We start from the raw sequence: 19,931 nt of genomic DNA on the forward strand, positions 1-19,931 counted from the left end.
ACGATATCTGCTGCTTGCGTTTTTCTGGTGCTTCTTTAGTAAATAGTTCGTGTACTCGCTAAATGGGCGCTTCGAGATAACAGTACACCATTCAGCATTCACTACGCGAGCTCGAACTTTCCACAGCACTGCGCCGATCACGACGACTGCGCACCTTAGTACCTCGTACTATGCTACTTAAACCGTAGTCATTTACAAACAGTTTGCTCGGTTGCTTGAGATAAAACGCAAGCTGCGCTCTACTTATGTTAAATAATTCCCCTGTGACCTAGTAGTGTGGCATTTGAGGGGGCTGGCAGGTGCAAGGTTATTCACTACCGGTCGGCTGGATCAGCTGCAGTGCTAGGACAGTCTCTTGACACCACTCGATGGAGGGCCTCTTTTGCTCTTGAGAGGCATTTACACTGTGTTCTTGGGCTGCATTTGACTAAAACGGTGCAATGTTTATGTATTGTAGATAATCCAGCACTTGTATATGCCTATGCTGATTTTTAGGGCCTTTATGTGTGGTTGACGTTTATTTGTATACACTCCAAAGCATTTCACCACGCATTGTTGGGAAAAATAAGAGCCTGAGCAAGCGCAGAAATGACTTATTTATGCTTATACTCTGCTGCATGCTTATTTGTAACTGGTTTAAAGTTGCAGCTTTCACATGGTGCTACTTTAGTAGACAGTTCTTATACGCATTTAACTCCCTCTTATGCCAGGGATCTGCCAGTGATGACGACATCGGGGACATGCCATGTTCTCCTTTCATCATTGCAAAAGGTATAACTCTGTGGTACCGCACTCGGGCGAGCATTCCTGATATAAAACTTGTTTGTGCAGGAGGCATTTTCCTTACTGCGAGGAGCTTCACCATATGCATCGACACCCTGCCAGTGATGCACGCAGCCAGCCCATGCCAGGCTTTCAAGCTCATGTTTTTGGTGCACTTTGCTTTCAATGTTGTGTACCCCAAGGAAACAAGCCTCTGCCTGGAGTTCACACAGCAGTAAGTACCTATCTCACTTGTTAACTGAGTTGTGATAACCTTTCTTGTTTTGGTTTTGCCGCTTCTCAAATACGCAGTGATGATAAAAGTTATAGGTATATACCACTTTATCATAAGACCTTTTTATGAAAATGCTAACAAAGTGCAAAAGCAATTTTTAAAAAAGTAAGAAAATGTTTGCTGAACCCAGGCAACGAATCAGCTATGGAATGAAATTTTGCTGCTGCTGCTGCTCCTGCTTGGTTAATGCAGCTGGTAAAATAGCGCTCTGAAAAAATCTGTGGAAAGGAAAGACAGATAAAACTATTTTTTGTGGAGTTGATCTTCAACAACTTCTTCACAGATTATGGCTATACTACCTGCATTGCATGGTGCCCAGTCGCTAATATGAAAGGGTTGGAAGGGGTACATGGTACTATATTGCTTCTGAGATTATGTAGCAGTGTATGGCTATTTTGGTGGAAGTCATACACGTTGCTTGCTCATAGGGGTCATAGATACTTGCCCAGAGGAGCACAGCACGTGGGGGAGAGGGTTTACTGAAGAGTGCATATGTGCATGCAATGCCAGTAACCCTTGTGTGGCCATGTAACCATCCATTGTTTATGGATAGATTTGAATGTGTCGCCATGCAGATTTGATGGATTTGACGTCGTAGATGGTACTTCGCAGAAATTGTCAGCATTCTTTCGCTATTAGTAAGTACGAGGAGTAAGTACTATTGCTATGAGTAAGTACTATTGCTTTGTTCATGTAACTGTGCGATGAACTTTGTGATGGTTTGATCGTATTTACACTACGGCTGCTGGAGCTTCTTTGATCTTGAGCTCTGGCAGCTGATATGGTTCTGGCGTTATTTGGAGGGTATGCTATATTTTGTATTTTTTGTATTTTGTGGTGCTTAATCGGTGTTCGGATAGGATAATTGATGAGGATTTAAATATTTCTCCAATGTCTGGTGCTTTTCATTGCTGTATTATGCGGAAACACATTTGTCTTGTAATCTAAGCCAGTTTTTAATACTCTGCACTTTAAAATAAAAATTTTAAATATGAACACACTTAGTGGAGACAACGTATGCTCAGAAGAATAAAGGTTATGTTAACCATTTGTGTTAGAGAAATCGAACAGAAAAAGCAAAAATATCTTCATAAGTCGCATTGAAGCTGGACTTTCTTCAAGAAGAAATCAGCTGCCTCAAATAAGAGCAAATCTATTTTGATTGCAGCGTTTGAAGTTTCAGTATAAAGTTTTTTGCTGTGAATAGATCATGTATACTGTCCATTACCATTGGCCACTGTGTTTTCCCGTCTGTTCAGTATTCACAGGATTTTGACTTAAATAGTTGGGGAAACCATGGAAAAGTCAGGGAACTGGAAGAAAGTAGCTTGCTTGACACCCTGGTTTAGTGGCGGGTCATGCATGGTGTTTGTACTTATCATGTCAGTCAACATGACTGGAATCATGGTGTAAGTGTAGAAGCCTTTGCAACCACAGTGCTTCATTTTTGCAGCCAATGTTTTGAGCACACTAAGTCAATGAGGCTTCCTTGTTCACGTTAGCAGTCATTTTGTGAGTTCTGTCAAAAAATAATCTTCTTTAGCTCCAGCATTTTTTGGAATTGCATTCATCTGCTAACTCTTTTGTTTATATAACTCACAATGGGGTTATTAAATAGAGCAGTGAAATTTTTGTATGGTGTGCTCTCACTACTGGCTGCGAGAGGAGGCTGTGGCTAAAGGTACGCCGGATGGACCCGGTGCATTTCCTCCCCTTAGTACGTTGGGTAGACCCGGAGCATTTTTTTTTCCAAATACATCCGACAAATCTGACAGTGTTTTTCAAAGTCCGGCCATTTGATTCTTGTCTGGCAGTCTAATCGATTTACTCTCATAGTGCTCCTTTGAATTATCTCAGGATTGGTTATACCTTGGGCTCAAGAATGTTTACTGACTGCCCGGAATGGGCCAATTGGTGTTTGGCGCACATAATCTGAGAGCTCCATGCAATGAACTGCTTGATCTTATGACAAACACCATGTTCTCCGGTTGCACCGTTCACCACATGTCGTTTGGTTAGGGTGTGTGAACTGCAAAATTATTCCTGGCTATTTCCATGCAGCATGGTGCACATGTGTGCTTTTCTGTTGTGCACTGAAGTCCGCTATGTGAACTTGAAGGTTTGTCTGCTTGCGACGATCCGCTGTCCCTCAGTCGAAGCTGAGTGCGTGTGCAGGGTCAGTGCTCCAAATACACGTGTGGTGTGTGGCATTGGCTGAGAAGGGCCCATTGGCTCATGCTAAGCTCGAACCACTCAATATGTGCAAATTTCCGCCTGAAAGACCAAGCAGCGAGCTAGGCACTTTCCTTGTATTCCCCTCAGAAATGTCAATGTTGGCCCGGAAATGGTCTGTACATGCTTCCTGCTTTGTGGTTGCTCCTCCACAACGTTCTTGAGTACTGTGGTGGAGTATCTCTTCGAGTCACGTAGGGCAACGCTGCAAATAAATTCCCCATACTATTGCTTTTGCATGGCTGTGAGGCATAATATAAATATTTTAAAGATGAATATTATATCTGGTGATAAAAAAGAGCTAGCATTATGTTTCTTATGTAATACGGATAGGTGCATCTAGGAATATGCATGCTGTGCAGAGCATAGGCGCTCGATCTAGCAAGCATTCTGCTGCGCTTCAGTGTTGGTGATAACTTGCTTAAATTATGAGCAGAGGTGACAGATTACAAGACCAGTGTGAAAGCACCAAGCTGCTGGTGCACGCCGCGTAGCTTGCTGCTTATATATGTGAACTGGTGCGAGCGATGGTAGTGCTATATGCACGTGCAACCGGGTGTGAAGACATTATCTGAGATTTTTTGGAGAGCTGGGCTTGTTTTACTTCATCTGAATGACAGCCGGCGATATAAGAATGGGAAAACTTCCCTTTGAAGCTCTTCGAAAGTCACAGTATGTGGCATGCAACTTGCAAATGCTTCGCAGAGAAGAGTGTTGCACGCAGCAGTAGTGCACTGGCTGGCAGCATCCACTATCATGTTGGATGAGATTTAGCCATGGGCCGGCAGCTACATCCTCCATACGCTCAGTGAGAATGAACAGTATTTGAGGTTATCTTTAGACACTGCAGCGAAAGAAAAGCGGAAATTAGAAAAGCGGAGAGTTTAGCTAGGCTTGTGTTGGATACATTGTGCTGCGGGAAGGACGAAAGAAGAAAAAGATGGAAAAAATTCTTTTTAAACTATATGATATATGCAGATGCCTCCAGAGATGTGGAAAAGAGGGAAGTGTGCTTGGTATGCGTCCAATGTCTCAAACAATGGCCAAGGGCAGATCTCTGAATGACATGCAACTTTTCATTTCCAGCAGTTTGTAGCTTTCATGCCAGTGTCCTTGCATGGAGTGAAGGACCCCATATTTAACTAAGTAATCAGTGATGACAGTTACCAAACAACGCTTTGCCAGTAGCTTCCCTGTCTGTGTGCACAGGCGTATACGGTAGCAGAACAGTCCCTCAAAATACACAGTGATTCACAAGTACCACCTTAAGATGTGTCCCAGCCTCCGTACTTTCTTAATTTTCTCCTTTCAGTAACTGTAACCCCTGCAACATTGCAACATTGCCAGGTAATTTTGGCAGTATCACGTTGCCTCAGGGACGACCTTACCGCACCTTGTGTGAGCCCTTGCTGAGGCCCATACTTGCAAAGCCTCTCATTATTTCCTTTTGTTTATATTACCTTTTTACATTGGCAATTTTTTTTTGGTATTTTTCAGAGGGAAGCCTAATTGTAAAGCAAAATTGTGCTTTACAGTACATTACCGCAAGCTGTGCCCTTAGATGGCTCTAGCCTGAAGGGATACTGCAAACCAATAGCGGCACCCGGAAGTCGCCACCACAATGCCACCGAAGGTCACGGACCACCGACTTCGCAAGCAGATAGTACGGTTTAAAATATAGAAAAGCAAAGAGGCTTGCCACTGAAAGATGAGTTTAGTTACATGAACTGAAAATGCTGACACCTTCAGCTCCTCTTCTAAAAGTGCAGGCATAAGCAAAGCATAGATATTATATGTCTGATTAAAATTTTTTTAATAAATCAACCAATCTAAGGGACATAAATAGAATGGGCATCAAAGTGACACAAGTAGTATAGTTATTCAAAGAGAAGTGGCAGCAACAAGATCTCAGTAATGAAGGGACCGATAAAGTGCTTATTTGGTAAGAAACAGTCGCATAGAGTGAGCTCCCGACTTATCCAAGAGAGCCAGTTGTTGCTGTTGCAGTGCCCCAGAAGCACTTGCACTTGCGTTACGGGGAAAAAATATAAACAATACTTATTAGATGGCGCAGCATGATGCACTTTTCACTGAGCCCCGCCGCGGTGGCTCAGTGGTTACGGCGCTCGGCTGCTGACCCGAAAGACGCGGGTTCGATCCCGGCCGCGGCGGCTGAATTTCTTGAAGGCGAAATTCTAGAGGCCCGTGTGCTGTGCAATGTCAGTGCACGTTAAAGAACCCCAGGTGGTCGAAATTTCCGGAGCCCTCCACTACGGCGTCTCTCATAGCCTCAGTCGCTTTGGGACGTTAAACCCCAATAAACCAATAAACCAAACGCACTTTTCACCAAGGTATCTTTGCCACCATAGTACACATTCCTTTTCCAGTACTCATGAAATTGCTAGCCAGAAGGGAGGCATCAGAGGCAAAAAAGCACTCACTTCAGTCATTTCATTTTCTGTGAAATGCTTGATCACATTCTTCACCATCACGTGAAATATTTTATTCTAATTTGTTTTGCTGCAGTAGTGATCTACCACATCTAGCACACACCTAAGTGCTCTTTTATGACTTTTTCGTATTAACCAAGAAGCTCAGGTAATCGCAGAAAGTTTTCAGTGAAAAGCTAGAGCAACACTTTCTGTTGGGCAAAGAGCTGCACAGAAGACGGCAACATGGATGCTGAACTGCCAACTTTTATATCAGAAGAAACGGGGACAGCTATTTTTACACCTTCCTAGCTGTCAGGATACACGACGAAAAAAGCTAGGTAAGGTCCATTTGATATGAAAGCGTGTATCACGGAACACCAAAATATGACAAAAACGTACGACAAGCAGATTTTTTTTAGGCGGAAAAGACAGGGAATGGGCCAGCAAGAATTTGCACAGTTGTATCTATGAAGCAGCAAAAAACCAAAGGTTGCGAAGAAATGGCCAACAAGAAACATGCCAAAAACCACGATGAAAACAAGTGAAAAAATAAGACGTGCTCTTGAAGGTTACAAGTGATAGAAGAGATAAAGAGCTCAGAAGGCAGCAAGTAACAGGCCAAAAAGTTAAAAGTGATAAAAGTGATTAAAGTTGACAGTGAAAGAACAGACTAAGTGTAAAACCAAAAGCAAGTGGTGAAGGCAAAAAATAAAAAAATACTGCTGAAGGCCCAGCATCAACATGATGAGAAAAGTGTTGTGTAGCTAAAACCAGGCATTGCATGGCAGGTAGGTTAGCTCTTTTTCTGATAATGAGTAATGCTGCCATCTTTGCATTCACTGTCGGAACTGTAAAGTTTTGCAAACAGGACGTTTATCCGAATTTCAAAGAATGGAAGTAATAGCGAAAACAAAAACTCACTGGCTTGTGAAATCATCAAAGCAGGCAAGATACTGGCCATGAAGGACCAGTGCATAAGGAAACCTTCAGTTTCATTATTTGAAAAAGTCCAGCCTATTTGCCATGCAATTCCAGATTTTAGATATGCGACACTTGTCTCACCATGTGCGCCCTCGGCCTTCAGTCATATTTTTTATTTTTTGCCTTCACCACTTGCTTCTGGTTTTACATTTGGTCTTTGACCTCATTGTCACTTTTGCGACTTTAATCTTTTTAGCCTTTTGCCCTGTTATTCATTGGCCTGTGACGTTTTTATCTCTTTTATTGGTTTTAGCTTTCAAGACCATGTATTGTGCACTTGTTTCCACACTGCTTTCTTTCCTGTTTCTTGTTGGCCATTCTTCACTAACTTTGCTTTTCTGCTGTGTCCTAGAATCAGCTGTGCAGATCCTTACTGGCTTATTCCCTCTGTTTTTTTTTCAGACTTAAAAAAACCACTTGTCACATTGTTTCGGGGTATCTCCTGATATGGTTTCATCTTTGTTTGCCATGTGTGCTGACAGGAAACTGTACAAAAGTTGATCATTCAGTGCTTCAGTCCATGTTGTCCTCTTTCTGTGTAGTCTGTTGTCATTTTTTTTCCCTGGTTCCTCACAGATTGCAAAAAGCCAGTCTGAACAGCCATGAAATACCATATATACTTTTTATCTTGATCAGGTGCTCTAAGACATTCTTGAAGAGTTTCTTCGCTTGCACCATGATGAGTTCATGCTCCTTGTCAATGCATTCGCTATGCTTCATTCTTAGACTTGCCTCTGTGCAAGCTTGATATGGTGCGAAGTGGTTTGTCAAATATTCGAGGCTTCTAAGAATCTGTGCCATGTGCCTCCAGTCATTTTATCCAGTTGCCGCTGGTGATTACATGGGATCCCTGCCAAAGAGCTTGCAGCAGAAACAGAATACTCTGTCTTAATATGTTAAATATCTAGCGTCCACTGAAGACTGTTGTTTTTGAGTTGTATTTGAGAAACCTTATTTAGTATATATGGTAATGCTCACCTAGGAGAAATTAGGGGAAATTGATTAAAACAAAAGGATTCCCGCTGGAAAATATTAAATAACAGCCATGTTGAACCTCATTTCTTGGATGAAAAATGTCCACGGAATACATGGTTCTAATATACCCCCCCCCTTCCAGTTGCACCCATGAATCTGCCCCTGCAATAATATCACTAAAATGTCTTGAATGGTTGTAATATTGGGTCACGGACGGGACCGGCCGGATTTACTTTGGTGTTATCGTAGTGTTCGTGGTCACAGTCAACATGTGTTACATTGGTGTACATATCCATGAAGCAGCAGAGAAGTGGTATACAGATTTTTGAGTTGTGCGTTAGTTTCCTAGAACCATGAGTACACTCCACCTGTCCCACTTTTCATGCAATCTCTCTTCTCTGGGTCGCTGTGTTTGACGATACTGGCTTTCGCAGGGCATTCCCACTTCTTTTGAAACCATTATTTAGCTCATGAAGCTGAGGTTTTAGTCTTCCCTGCTCCACTCTTAATAGTGCCTACAAAAAAGCCAGCATAACAAAATTTTGATAGCGTTAAATTGGGTGACAGGAGAATTGAAACCTTTTTCCAGATGGATATGTAGAAAATGGTACAAGCGTTATATTTATCATCACGGATTCCTTCTGTTCCTAATAACAGTGCCTTGGCTGCAGACTGGTGTGAAGAAGGTCTGGCGTACCACTTTTCTGCATACACATGGGCAAAAGTTGAGTGGGGCAAAACAGCTATTGTCGACATGAGCTGAACTTACTCAGGTTAAACAGCACGCCGTGGAAAGTTAGCCAGGTTAGATCAGGTTAGTTTTTACCTTACTACGATAATTCATCTTGTTCCTGTACTTTAAAAAGGGCTTTTTCCATCGTCTCTTCTTTTCCTTGAAAACTGTCACAATTCACCAGCAATTTTAGCACTTCGGCATTCTTTTTCTTTCATAAATTGTCTTGCTTCGAACTCCGCATAAGGCAAGACAGCTTGTTGGGAGCGTTCATTTGCACAGTCCATGGCTACAATGCAAGAGGCAGGACAGGTGATTGGGTAGAAGCAAATGAATTTCAAAATAAAAACAAAAAGTGCCGGCATAATGCCAGGCACAGGAAATTAAATCTGTTTCTAAGTTGCCAGAACGCTGCACAAAACTTTTGTCTACATCTATGCACATAGCAACGATAGTAGCACTACAAACATTCTCTACAAAATCATTCAAATTTTCTGTGTCCATTTTCTCTTGGCATTCAGAATTGAAAACATTTTTTTGTCCAAGACAAGTATTTTATGAACGAGTAACTATGGGCTCACAGTCGAAAGTCCTGTGAGTTTCAAAGATGATGATTAGCAAAAAGCCCAGTCTACATTTAGGTCTTTAATTAATGCCTAAAATCAAGCAGTTCCACTCTGCAGTGGCAACCGCTGGGTGCCTAAAAGAAGAACTAGCTGTAATGAAATTCTTACAGAGCAGAGCATGCAAAAAGGAGAGAAATGGTGCACACATTATTTCCTACCACCATTAAAGGCAATACAGCTTGACACAGTCAGATGTGTTCCGATTTAGATAATGCACAGGGCGTGCTGAAGGCAGTTTTAAATTCAAAGATGGAAAGAACCTGCACAACTGAGATGGGACAAAAGCTAAGCAGTGAACTGACAAAGCTCTCTAAGCACAGCTGTCCTCCCCTACCCCTTTCCCTTCTGCCACAGCAGAGCTTACGGGTGGAAAGGATGTCATTTAGATGGTCCTGCCCGCAACAAACGACGCCTGAAACTATGCCGCGTCTGTAAGGTGCATGCACCCTTTGCAACCCTCTGCAGCAGCGAGTTATGCACTCATTTTGGCATGCTTCAGGCATACATATTGTCTCCCTCATTTTGAAGAGCTCTGGAAATGTCTTTTTTGAAGGTCGAGGGACAGAGGGAGGGCGGGTAGAGGATGGGAGAGTGTAGCATGACACCCACAGGGCAACTCAGCATCCCCATCTTGGTGACGTCTTGTGCGACTGCACCGGTCACCCTCCCCCAAGTCTGGCATTGCTCCCACTTGTCGGAGGCAGGTTTACTGCTAATGGGAAGTTTGGGTTTTTTCTCTTTTGTGTTTTGATTTGCATTCATTTCAGCATGAACTGTTAGGCAATGCTTCATATTGTGACTATAGCTGGATACAACTGAAGAATGCAGCGGCAGATGCCCCTATGGTGTCGAATGATTCTGACGACTTCATGGTTAATTCCCACGCACTTGCTAATCCATCACACCAGCTGGCAAAGGGAAAGGATAAACCACAAATTAAGGCAAATTATCCACCACATCGTAACGGTTGGTTGGTGCCGTCGACTGGAAGACTTCCTTTTTGCAGTATTTGAGCCTACAGTCTTGAGTTGTATACTATGGAAGATAACCCATGCATACAGCATTGCATATTGTGGTGGCACATACCTCGCTATGTGTGCCTCAATAAATTGGCTCCTCAGTCAATTACGCGAGGATTGCTGATGAGAGATACAGCATTGTTATTGCTGCATTTGACATGAAGCTTTCTTGATGGGTGCGCTGTAAGCCACACATATTTCTTCCAAAGTGCAATCTGTAGGGGGGAATTTATATGTGGAAGGAGTGAGGAGCCCAGGAAGCTGTACAGACACGCTAAGCTGTGTTGACTAGCCTCGAGGACAGCTAAGCGTGATAGTGAAAGTACCTTTTCCTTGCAGCCCAGTTCAAACTGAGCATAAGCCAGGATACTGAAAAAGGCTGTTAATACTTGAATTATTGAGGCCTGCATGTGAGCCGTACTAGCGGCGTCTGGGGAAAATGCTATAGCACTGAAAAGGTGTGACTCCCAATGCTCAACCAAAAGTTTTGTTCGAAGCTATTGCTTAATTTTGTTTTGATTCTGCCTACAGAGAATATTTTGTGTGCATTCTGCATGAACCTTTTGCTGGGTTATTGCTTGAGGTTGTGGTCAGAAAAGTTTTTCACTCAGGGTAGCAGGCACTTTGCACTGTTCTGGGACAGTGGAAGCTGTGCGCAGAGGTTAGAGGGTAACGTCACATTCACGTAACAGCTTGCTCTGCAGGACTAGACATCATTTTAGACTTGCGTATCACTAGTGGGGCATTAGTAATACAAACAAGCCTCTGCTCAGTTCTGTTAATTCCAGCTTCACTAAAATGTGCATATCCCTCCTCATGCATCTAAATCTCTGTAAAGACAAAGCACGTAAATATGTGCTGCAAACTTACTTATTGCCTGTCAAAAAAGATTTTTGCTTACGACTGCACTTTCGGGTGACACAAAATAGGCATGCGGATGGTTTGGCCTGTGTATACATAGACATTGCTACTCTGGTGTCAGAGAGCACTTTGAAGGAACATTGAATGCAAACTGAAGTTGGCCTTTGTCGAGAGGCTACTGGCTGATTGCAAGGAAACTGAAATGGTGCTTTTACAAGCTACATAAAATGAAGAAACAAAGCACAGGTGTTGTCATCATTGCCTCATTTTCTAAGTACACTGCAGTCTACTGACACGTCAGATTTCTGGGTGCAGATCACAAGGCCCTAAGCAGCCCCGCAACTAACTTCAAAATCTGGTCATGAAGTCCTTTTCGGCGTATACATCAGAATTTGAATTGAGTGACCGGCAAATTTTTAAATTTAGTTTTCTCAGCAATAAATGCATTTTTTGCTGCCACACAGACATCAACAAATTGGTTCGATTCGATTTATTGGGGGTTAACGTCGCAGAGCGACTTACGCTATGAGGAACGCCGTAGTGAAGGGCTCCAGAAATTTCGACCACCTGGGGTTCTTTAACGTGCACTACATCGCACAGTACACGGGCCTCTAGAATTTCGCATTCATCGAAATTCGGCTGCCGCGGCCGGTATCAAACCCACGTCTTTCGGGCCAGCAGCCGAGCACCACAACCACTGAGCCACCGCGGCGTGCAACAAATTGGGAAAGTGCAAACAGAATGAATTTTTCCCAAGAACAACAGGTTTCATGGAGTTGTTTTTGCATCCCTTTAAAAACTAGCGTTGCAGTTCAGTGAGCAGCTTTCACGCAAGTAACAAAACACTATGGTTGTTAAAAACCTTACTAAAGTGAACATTTAGGAAAGGTTTATTTTGGCTTGAAGTCTGGTTTTGTACTGAGTACTAAAGACTACTGGATATATTCACCAGTGCACACAATGAAACTGCAATGTGGGCTACAAAGGAATTAGATTTTGGGGTAGGAGGAGGGGTGCAGTCTTCTTGCAATGTTTATTGTTTCTTTGAAGACAGTATAGATATGTTCAATGTCCGAGGAGTAACAATGCTCTGTCCTTGTTTCAGGACCACTGCAACTGTGAATCCTGTCCGGGGAACGAAGGCAGAGCACTCAAAGAAGAAGCAACACTGCCCCTCTTCAAAGGTTGCTTCCCTAATCATGCAAGACTTTGACTTTTAACTGTTCTGAAATTTGACAACTTTTTAAATCAATATTTTGTGTACGCTGTGATAAACCAAACAGCCTTTGGCATGCCTCATCATGCAGTAGTCACAAGAGTGGATGTACTATGTATAGAGAATCAATGTTATATGGTTACACTGATAAGTCAAACAGCTTGTGGCATGCTTTATGTCCGGTTGCTTCTATCAGACTTCATTTCGTACTAGTGTCAGGCAAGACACAATTTGCTTAAGATGCCTTATTTATGCTTATACTTGCTGTTACACTTCAGTGGCTGGTTGTATGAATTGTAGCACTACTTTCTGTCTTGTCTGTGTTACTTTTTTCATTTTAAAGTTATTGTAGTCTCAAGATAAGACGTACTAACTGGAGTGAAAAAATGTTTTGCAGTTACACTGTGATAAGGCAAACAGCCCGTGGCATCCGTTATGTCCTGTTGCTTTCATCTTGCTGCTTAATGCAACACTAGTCGTGAGCAAAGCATATTTTTCCAATACTCTCCTTTTGCGTATGCTTCCCATTAGTTTAGTGACTGGTTGGGCTCATTGTTCAGGTATTATTACTTTGTGTCGTATTCATTGTATTGTATTACTATTTTAGAGTGAATCATGCCATTCTGTATGACAGAAAGGCACAGGTTTCGTTTCTACTTTACTTGCCATTACTGCATATTTTGCATGTTTTTACTGTATGCCTGTAGTGCAGGCAGGGCAACGTAAGTTTCTTTTTTTCTTCGGCCACCGTCCTACTGTTTAACTTAATTCAGTGATGCTGAAGGATATTACTGTATAGTAAAATATCAGCCATGATTGCATTGTTTAACACTGCATATTTTCCAATATTCTTGAATACTAACTTGCCTTTGCTTGCGATTGTTTAAAAGCGGTGAAATATTTTATTCTATTGAAATGTGGCAGCAGTCGCAATGTTCTGTATCTGTTTTTATGTCAGTCATTAAAAGATGATGTGAAAGAAATAAAGTGTGTGAAATGACAGAACATGGAGCTTCACAGAAAATTTCTGTGAGTCATGAAAAAAAAAGCTGTTAAATGACAGAAAATATGGTAAGAGAAAATGGAACATCACAGAATTTTTCTGTTAGCAGCAAACCGAAAAAACCTGTGAAATGACAGAAAAAAGTAAAAACAGAAAATTTCTGTGATCCTCAGACATTTTCTGTTAATTGCAAACAAAAAACCCTGTGAAATGACAGAAAAAGTAAAAACAGAAAACATACAATAACAGAAAATTTCTATCGTCTCAACAGAAATTCTCTCTTAGTCGAAAAGAGAAAAGATCTGTAAAATGACAGAAAAAGTAAAAAACCGAAAACATAGCATAACAGAAAATTTCTGGCAGGCCAGCTGCCAGAAAATTTCTGTTTTTTTCAATAAATATTTTTTACAGTGTACGTTCCATATCACTGGTCCCGCATAGTGTCAGCTTTGCGAGTTTTGAATAGCACATTTTAATAAGCACATGAAAAGTTCAGGAAAGGAACCGGGTTCACCCCTGTACCATCAACATATCGATTTGAATACAGAAAAGTAAAGAGTCTTTCGTTGAATGTCCAAAACATGTTGAAACTAATCGCAGATAAAAACACTTCCAGTGACCTTCCCTCGAACTGAAATAAAGCGCTCATTCCGTCACATTTTCTTCGCTTTCAAGCAAAGAAAATTTGTTTTAATATTGTAAATGCAGCATTCAAACACACATTTCCCGAAGGAATGTAGCAGCACCAGGGGCCTTACACAGCAGAAGCAGCACCAGCCGTCGAAGACGATGACGCCGAAGTGCCGCCGAATTGAGCTCCCTTCTCGTGCCGGCGTCAAGCGCCGTTCCGCTGCACGCCATCGTATATTCTGACGCTCCTGCCAGTAAATCAATTATTTCCTTCGTCGTGCCGGCCTCATACTTTTGGGGTGCTACAAACTGGTGACTCCGGACACCCGCTGGAACTCAACGGCCAACGCCTACGACAATGCCATCGCCATGCCCGGTGACGGACCCTCCAGCGCAGCCTCTGCGCTGTTCCTTCGCCTTCCCCAGTTCTCTGCAGCCGAAACTTCGCTCTGGCTCGCTCAGGCCAACAGCCATTTCACTATTGGCCGCATCGGCAGCCAGTCGCCGAAGTTTCATCATGTCGCTGCGTCGCTACCACCTGAGATTGCCGCCGAAGTCCGCGACCTCCTCAAAACTCTGCTCGCCTCAGCCCCGTTTGACATGTTGGCTGGTGAGCTCATCAAGCGAACAGCCGTCTCGGAACATCACCGCCTGCAGTAGCTCATCTCCTCTGGAGAAATGGGAGACCACACACTTTCACAGTTGCTGCGTTGCTGCGGCGGCTCCAGCAGCTCCTGGGCGACAAGGCTGCTTCCTTCGACCAAGCTTTCCTGCGTGAATAGTTCCTTCAGCGCTTACCATCGTGAGTCCTTATGGCGCTTGTGCCCGCCCAGGTGTTGTCTTTGGAGAAGCTTGCTGAGGTGGCGGACTCCGGCATGGACGCTTCCTACTCCGCCATTTCTGTCGGTGCAGTCTCGCAGCCTCCCACCCGGCCATCTTCTCTTCCCTCCCGCCTGCACCTTCAGAGCCTCCGTGACGACTTCCACGGCCAGATCACACGTCTCTCCGACCAAATCACCGCGCTGTCCAGTTCCCGCTCTCTCTTTCCTTCCCGACGCCAGACCTCACTTCGCCGACGCAGTGCTACCCCACCTCTCCAAGGCAGCAAGTGCTGGTATCATCTCACCTTTGGTGAAGCAGCGCGTCAGTGTACACCTCCCGGTCGTTTTCAGGGAAACATCCCACGACACCACATATCGGGCCTCCGTTTTCTCGTCGACACCGGCGCAGAGATGAGCGTCCTGCCCTGCAGCCTTAAATCATCACCTTCTTGCCGTACTGGCCCATCTCTCCAAGCCAGAAACCTCAGCCCCATCCCTAGGTACGGCGAACATGGTCTTACACTCAATTCGTGCCTCCGACGTGTATTCGCCGCTCAGAACTGCTGGTCAACATGCACATCAAGTGCCTCGTGGACGCCGCGACGAACCTCTCTGCTCAGAGCCTCCGTCATCGAGAACTGCTTGCCAGTATACCAAGCCCACACGAGTCCGCCTACTAGATCCTCCTGGATGAATACACTTCTCTCCTCCGTCCTTCCAATTTCTTACTGCCCGTCAAACACCAGGTCACGCATCAAATTGTGACCACTGCCCTGCCCTCACATGCTCGAGCCCGTCGATTCGCTCCAGACCGTTTACAGATCGCCCGCAGTCAGCTCGAACTCATGCTGGAGCTTGGTATTATCCGACCTTCATCTAGCCCATCATTGTCCCCTCTACACATGGCACTGGTAGCCCTATGGCACTGGTGGCCCTCTAGCGATTGCCGCGCCCTCATCAACGATACCGTTCCGGACCGTTATCCCCTACCTCACATCGTGGATTTCACCGCCACGCGGCACTGCGTAACAATTGTCTCTAAAATCGATCTCGTCAGGGCCCACCACGACATCCCTGTAGGACCATCCGGTGTACTGAAAACGACCATGATTACACCATTCAGCCTCTTCGAATACCTCCGCATGCCATTTAGCCTGCGTAACTCTGGCCAGACATTCCAACGCTTTGCTGACACAGCGACACGGGCTGTACCTTTCTGCACGGCCTACGTCGATGACCTCCTCGTATTCAGCGCCGACACGGAGCAGCACTTGCACCACCTCCGGCAGCTGTTTCAACGTCTCTCTGATTATAGCCTCATCATCAACATAGCAAATTGTGAATTCAGCAAGCCGAAGCTCGACTTCCTTGGTCACTGTGTCAACCGCTCCGTCATCTGGCCACTCCCATGAAAAGTCGAGGCCATTCAAGACTTTCCACAGCCGGCCTGAACCCGCACGCTCCGTGCATTTCTCGGCCTTAAAATTTTTTACCACAGTTTCATCCGTCACTGTGTCGCACTCCTCAACCCTTTAACAGGCATGCTTCAAGGCAAAAAAACAAACTCCGCACAAATGACATGGTCTTCAGCTGCTCTTGATTCTTTTCCGGCCGCCAATGTGAAACTTCCGACATCGCCCTCCTTGCCCATCCGCGACCTGATGCACCCCTACGCCTCATGACCGACACCTCCGACTCCGGCGTTGGAGCCGTGCTACACCAGCTCGCGTATGATGCTTGGAGCTTTATATCCTTTTTCTCCCGCAAGTTTTCCGCTGCCGGAAGCCGCTACAGTAGTTTCGGCCGTGAACTTTGTGCGATGCACATGTCCGTGTGGCATTTCAAGCACTTTCTAGAAGGTCTGCAGTTCTACATCGTCACCGACCGTAAGCCACTCATTTTTGCCATCAAATCGGGGAGCATTAAGTTCTCGCCTCATGAAATTCATCCCCTTTCGTACGTGGCAGAATTCACGACCGACATCAGACATGTGCAGGTTTTGACAATGCGCCGGCTGACGCACTGTCGTGTGTTACTGCTTCCGTCCCCTCCGCTGCTCCATCACCGAGCCTCGACTTTGCCACCCTCCCAAAAGCGCAGCAACATGACTCGGAAGTAACGGACCTAAGCAAGGACCCTTGCTCGCTGGTTCTCTGTGAAATTCACCTCCCTTCGCCCTTAGGTTCTCTTTGCCTTTGGCCGTCTTGTCTCGGCGCCCTCCATGGCCGGTCCCATCCCGGAATTCGCGGCACGCAGCATCTTCTCACAAAACTAACGCCTGGCCCAGCATCAACAAATACGTGCGTGCCTGGCTTGCCAGCAGTCCAAAGCTCAGCGAAACATTACCTCCCCTTCGGTTTGTTGCCTCCACCGTGAGGCCGTTTTGGCAATATCCACATCGATATCTCAGGTTCGTGGCCACCCTCCGCTGGACATGCACCGACCGGTTTACTCGCTGGCCCGAAGCGTTCCGTTTGCCTGACGCCACCAGTGACACCATCGCCAGAACATTCATCGTCAGCACGGTCTCCCGGTACGGGGTTCCCCCAACCATCACTACTGACCGTGGCGCCCAGTTAAAGAACTTCCCGAATTAGAACTACTGCTTACCATCCAGCCTAACGGCATGATTGAACGTTTCCGTCATTCGATAAAAACATCCTGCAAAGGCAAACTGGACACTACCCACTGGACTGCAACCCTACCACTGGTTCTCCTCAACCTCCGTGATGCACTGAAACAAGATCTTCGCTGCACTCCGGTAGAACTTGTCTTCGGCTGCCCCCGGCGTCCTCGTGGTGAATTTTTCGACTCAACCGATTCGTCCACAAGTCCCCACCCTATCGATTACGTGACGCAGCTCCGGCATTTTTGCCGTCATCTCCGAGCGCCATATGTCCGACGCCCGTCTCGGCCGTCTTATCGCATTCCATCCGAACTAACGACTTGCACACACGTCTTTGATCGCCAAGACGCTGTCCGCAAGCCGTTTCAGCGTCCCTACGACGGCTCATTGCGTGTACTCGAAAGAACGCCGAATTTCTTCATCGTGGACATTCATGGGCGCACTGAAACCATTTCAATCGTCAGCTCGAAGCCAGCCTTCACAGAAGACGCCCGCCCACTGGGCCGACGTGTGTGGTTTCTCTGGCTCAACCTACCGGCTGCCTTCCTCCGCCATCTTTCCCTGCCACTCCTCCGCAGCGGAAAATATCGTTCTGGCTTCCAAATTCATCACACTCCTTCACTAGAGGCGGGCTGCTGTAGAAGCAGCAGATTCCTCACGCAGGATTAGCAGCACCAGCCGTCGAAGACGATTACGCCGAAGTGCCGCCGAACTGAGCGCCCTTTTCGTGCCGGCGTCACCCGCCATTCGGCTGCACGCCTTCTTACATTCTAGCACTCCGGCCAGTAAATCAATCATTCTCTTCATCGAGCCGGCCTCATACTTTTTGGGTGCGACAGGATTGCAATTTCCTGAGCAAAGATTTCCGTGGTGAAGCTAAGCTGAGACGCGGAAATCTTCCTTTCGTTCGCATTATGAAGATGCTTACGGCTTAGGCGGTTATAGCCGGGATGAAGGGCTTTAAACAGTAGTATTCTCTCCGGCTTTGAGCCTCATCAGGCAACTTTAATTTCTCGTTTGGTTTGGAGAGCTTCCACTAGAGGAAATCCATATGTATTCGTATTTGTCTCGCAAGAATTCATGTGTGTTAGGTACGAATATATATCTTACAAATTTGTCGTATTAGCTGCCATTTGAGTTAGATGTGTGCAGGTACGTGCCTCGTACGACCACATATATGCTTCATTTGAGTTCATAGGCGTCACAAATGTCTCTCCTATGGACTCCTATGGGTCATAATAGTTCATTTGTGTCACAAATGTGTATCCTATGATCTGATGTGTGCAGCATACGAGTTCATACGCGTCACGAATTCCTGGGATGAACACATATGGGCGGCTTACGAATTCGGACCTGGCACAGATGTGTGTAGGTACTTGTATGCAGCATACTTCAACAGACACGCGACACTCGTACACACAGATGTCCGGTGTGCATCGCATTGTATATACCTACTTACATGGCAGGTTGCCCACAGCCTAGAGCCCTGAGGGACAGGCTGTCAAAAAGCAAAATTAGACAAAGAAACGCACACAAATTATATTTGAAGAGAATGCCTAACATTAGTGCTATAGCACCAGAAAACTAATGCGCAGACAGTCCGACTGCCGCCCCTTCAGGAAATGGAATTGTAATGCCCCAAGGCACCGGGCCAGGTAGGATTCATAAACTCGATAGGAATTTTCAAAGGTGATCGCACAGGAGATGAAAGCTGTCTCTCTTGAAAAAAACTTGCTTTGGACGAGCCTACACTGGCCCCATCTGCAAAGCGGGAATTATGAGCCGTATGCCAGCGGGGCAAGTGTCCAGCGGCGGAGTTCACAACCTCTCACACTCTTATCGTTCACGCGCAAAACGTATGATTCTGATTAATGGGCAACTGCACCGCTTTTTAACAATTTCTCGACAATTAAGGATTCAAATCTATATAGGCTATAGGTAATGCATGCCAGGTTTTCTGCACTACCATTTAAAATAGTGACATAATCAACGATGCAATTTTGTGTGTCTCCTCAAAACACCGAAGGAGCGGGGGAAGTTCGATGTGACGTCACATAATGTGTCATTTCAAATTGCCGCTACCGTCAGCCACACCCTGCCGTGTCTCGTTGAACGCTGCCAAACAACGTTCGGCGGGGTTTGCCTTCGATGGGATTGGTGTTTTTCCAACAAAGCAAGCGTTTTTGTCTCGGAATTGTACCGATACCTTCGATAACATCATCATGCGTCCTCCACTTAGAGTGTGAGGTTCGGAGAAATTTGATGGCCGACGCGATTTAACTGGCGATTACGTTACTACTTCAAATGCTAGCACAAAAGGACTTCGCATGAAGAAGTTTAAATGCGTAGTCTTCCAAAAACCAGCAGGCATAGCTTTGAGCATCTTAGTAAATTGCTCTAGGCGAAGCACGACTGTCAGATGTAGGAACACGCGCACAGCGCAGCAAGAATTTCGCGTGGTTTCGGGAAGTGCGGGTTGCAGAAATCAAAAGCCTTTCCCGCGGCGTCTTGTTGGAGCCAAGTGACATTCTTTGGCAGATCGCGTCGTCATCACATGCATAATTGCAGTTCGTTTAGTGGCGGACAAACCCCGGAATTAAGGGTTCGCACAAACCTGCAACGCCGATTGCTGGGGTTGGTTAAAAACACGGCTGCACCAGCCGTGTTTGTGAATTGTGCACGGATCATCTTGCGCATGGTGAGACAGTCATTATTTACA

At 45.3% G+C, this 19,931-nt stretch overlaps 1 protein-coding gene across 1 annotated transcript; it reads left to right on the plus strand.

The window, feature by feature from the left end:
• Positions 1-475: 475 nt before the first annotated feature.
• On the plus strand, positions 476-13,544 carry LOC149334081 (uncharacterized). Its single transcript, XM_089557856.1, has 4 exons — positions 476-496; positions 711-771; positions 832-997; positions 12,022-13,544. The coding sequence occupies exons 1-4, from the start codon at positions 476-478 to the stop codon at positions 12,134-12,136; spliced, it is 363 nt and encodes a 120-aa protein (XP_089413982.1). The 3' UTR covers positions 12,137-13,544.
• The last annotated feature ends 6,387 nt before the right edge of the window (positions 13,545-19,931 follow it).

Source organism: Amblyomma mixtum, chromosome 8 (genome assembly GCF_055824585.1).
Source record: "Amblyomma mixtum isolate Tamu chromosome 8, ASM5582458v1, whole genome shotgun sequence".
Lineage (NCBI taxonomy): Eukaryota > Metazoa > Arthropoda > Arachnida > Ixodida > Ixodidae > Amblyomma > Amblyomma mixtum.

What these genes read in the sequence shown, in the direction of transcription:
- LOC149334081 (XM_089557856.1), top strand. Translation starts at nt 476, where the DNA reads ATGCCTATGCTGATTTTTAGG. An exon ending in TCCTTTCATCATTGCAAAAG is followed by an intron (nt 772 to 831) that starts GTATAACTCTGT and finishes TTGTTTGTGCAG; the next exon opens with GAGGCATTTTCCTTACTGCG. An exon ending in TGCCTGGAGTTCACACAGCA is followed by an intron (nt 998 to 12,021) that starts GTAAGTACCTAT and finishes TCCTTGTTTCAG; the next exon opens with GACCACTGCAACTGTGAATC.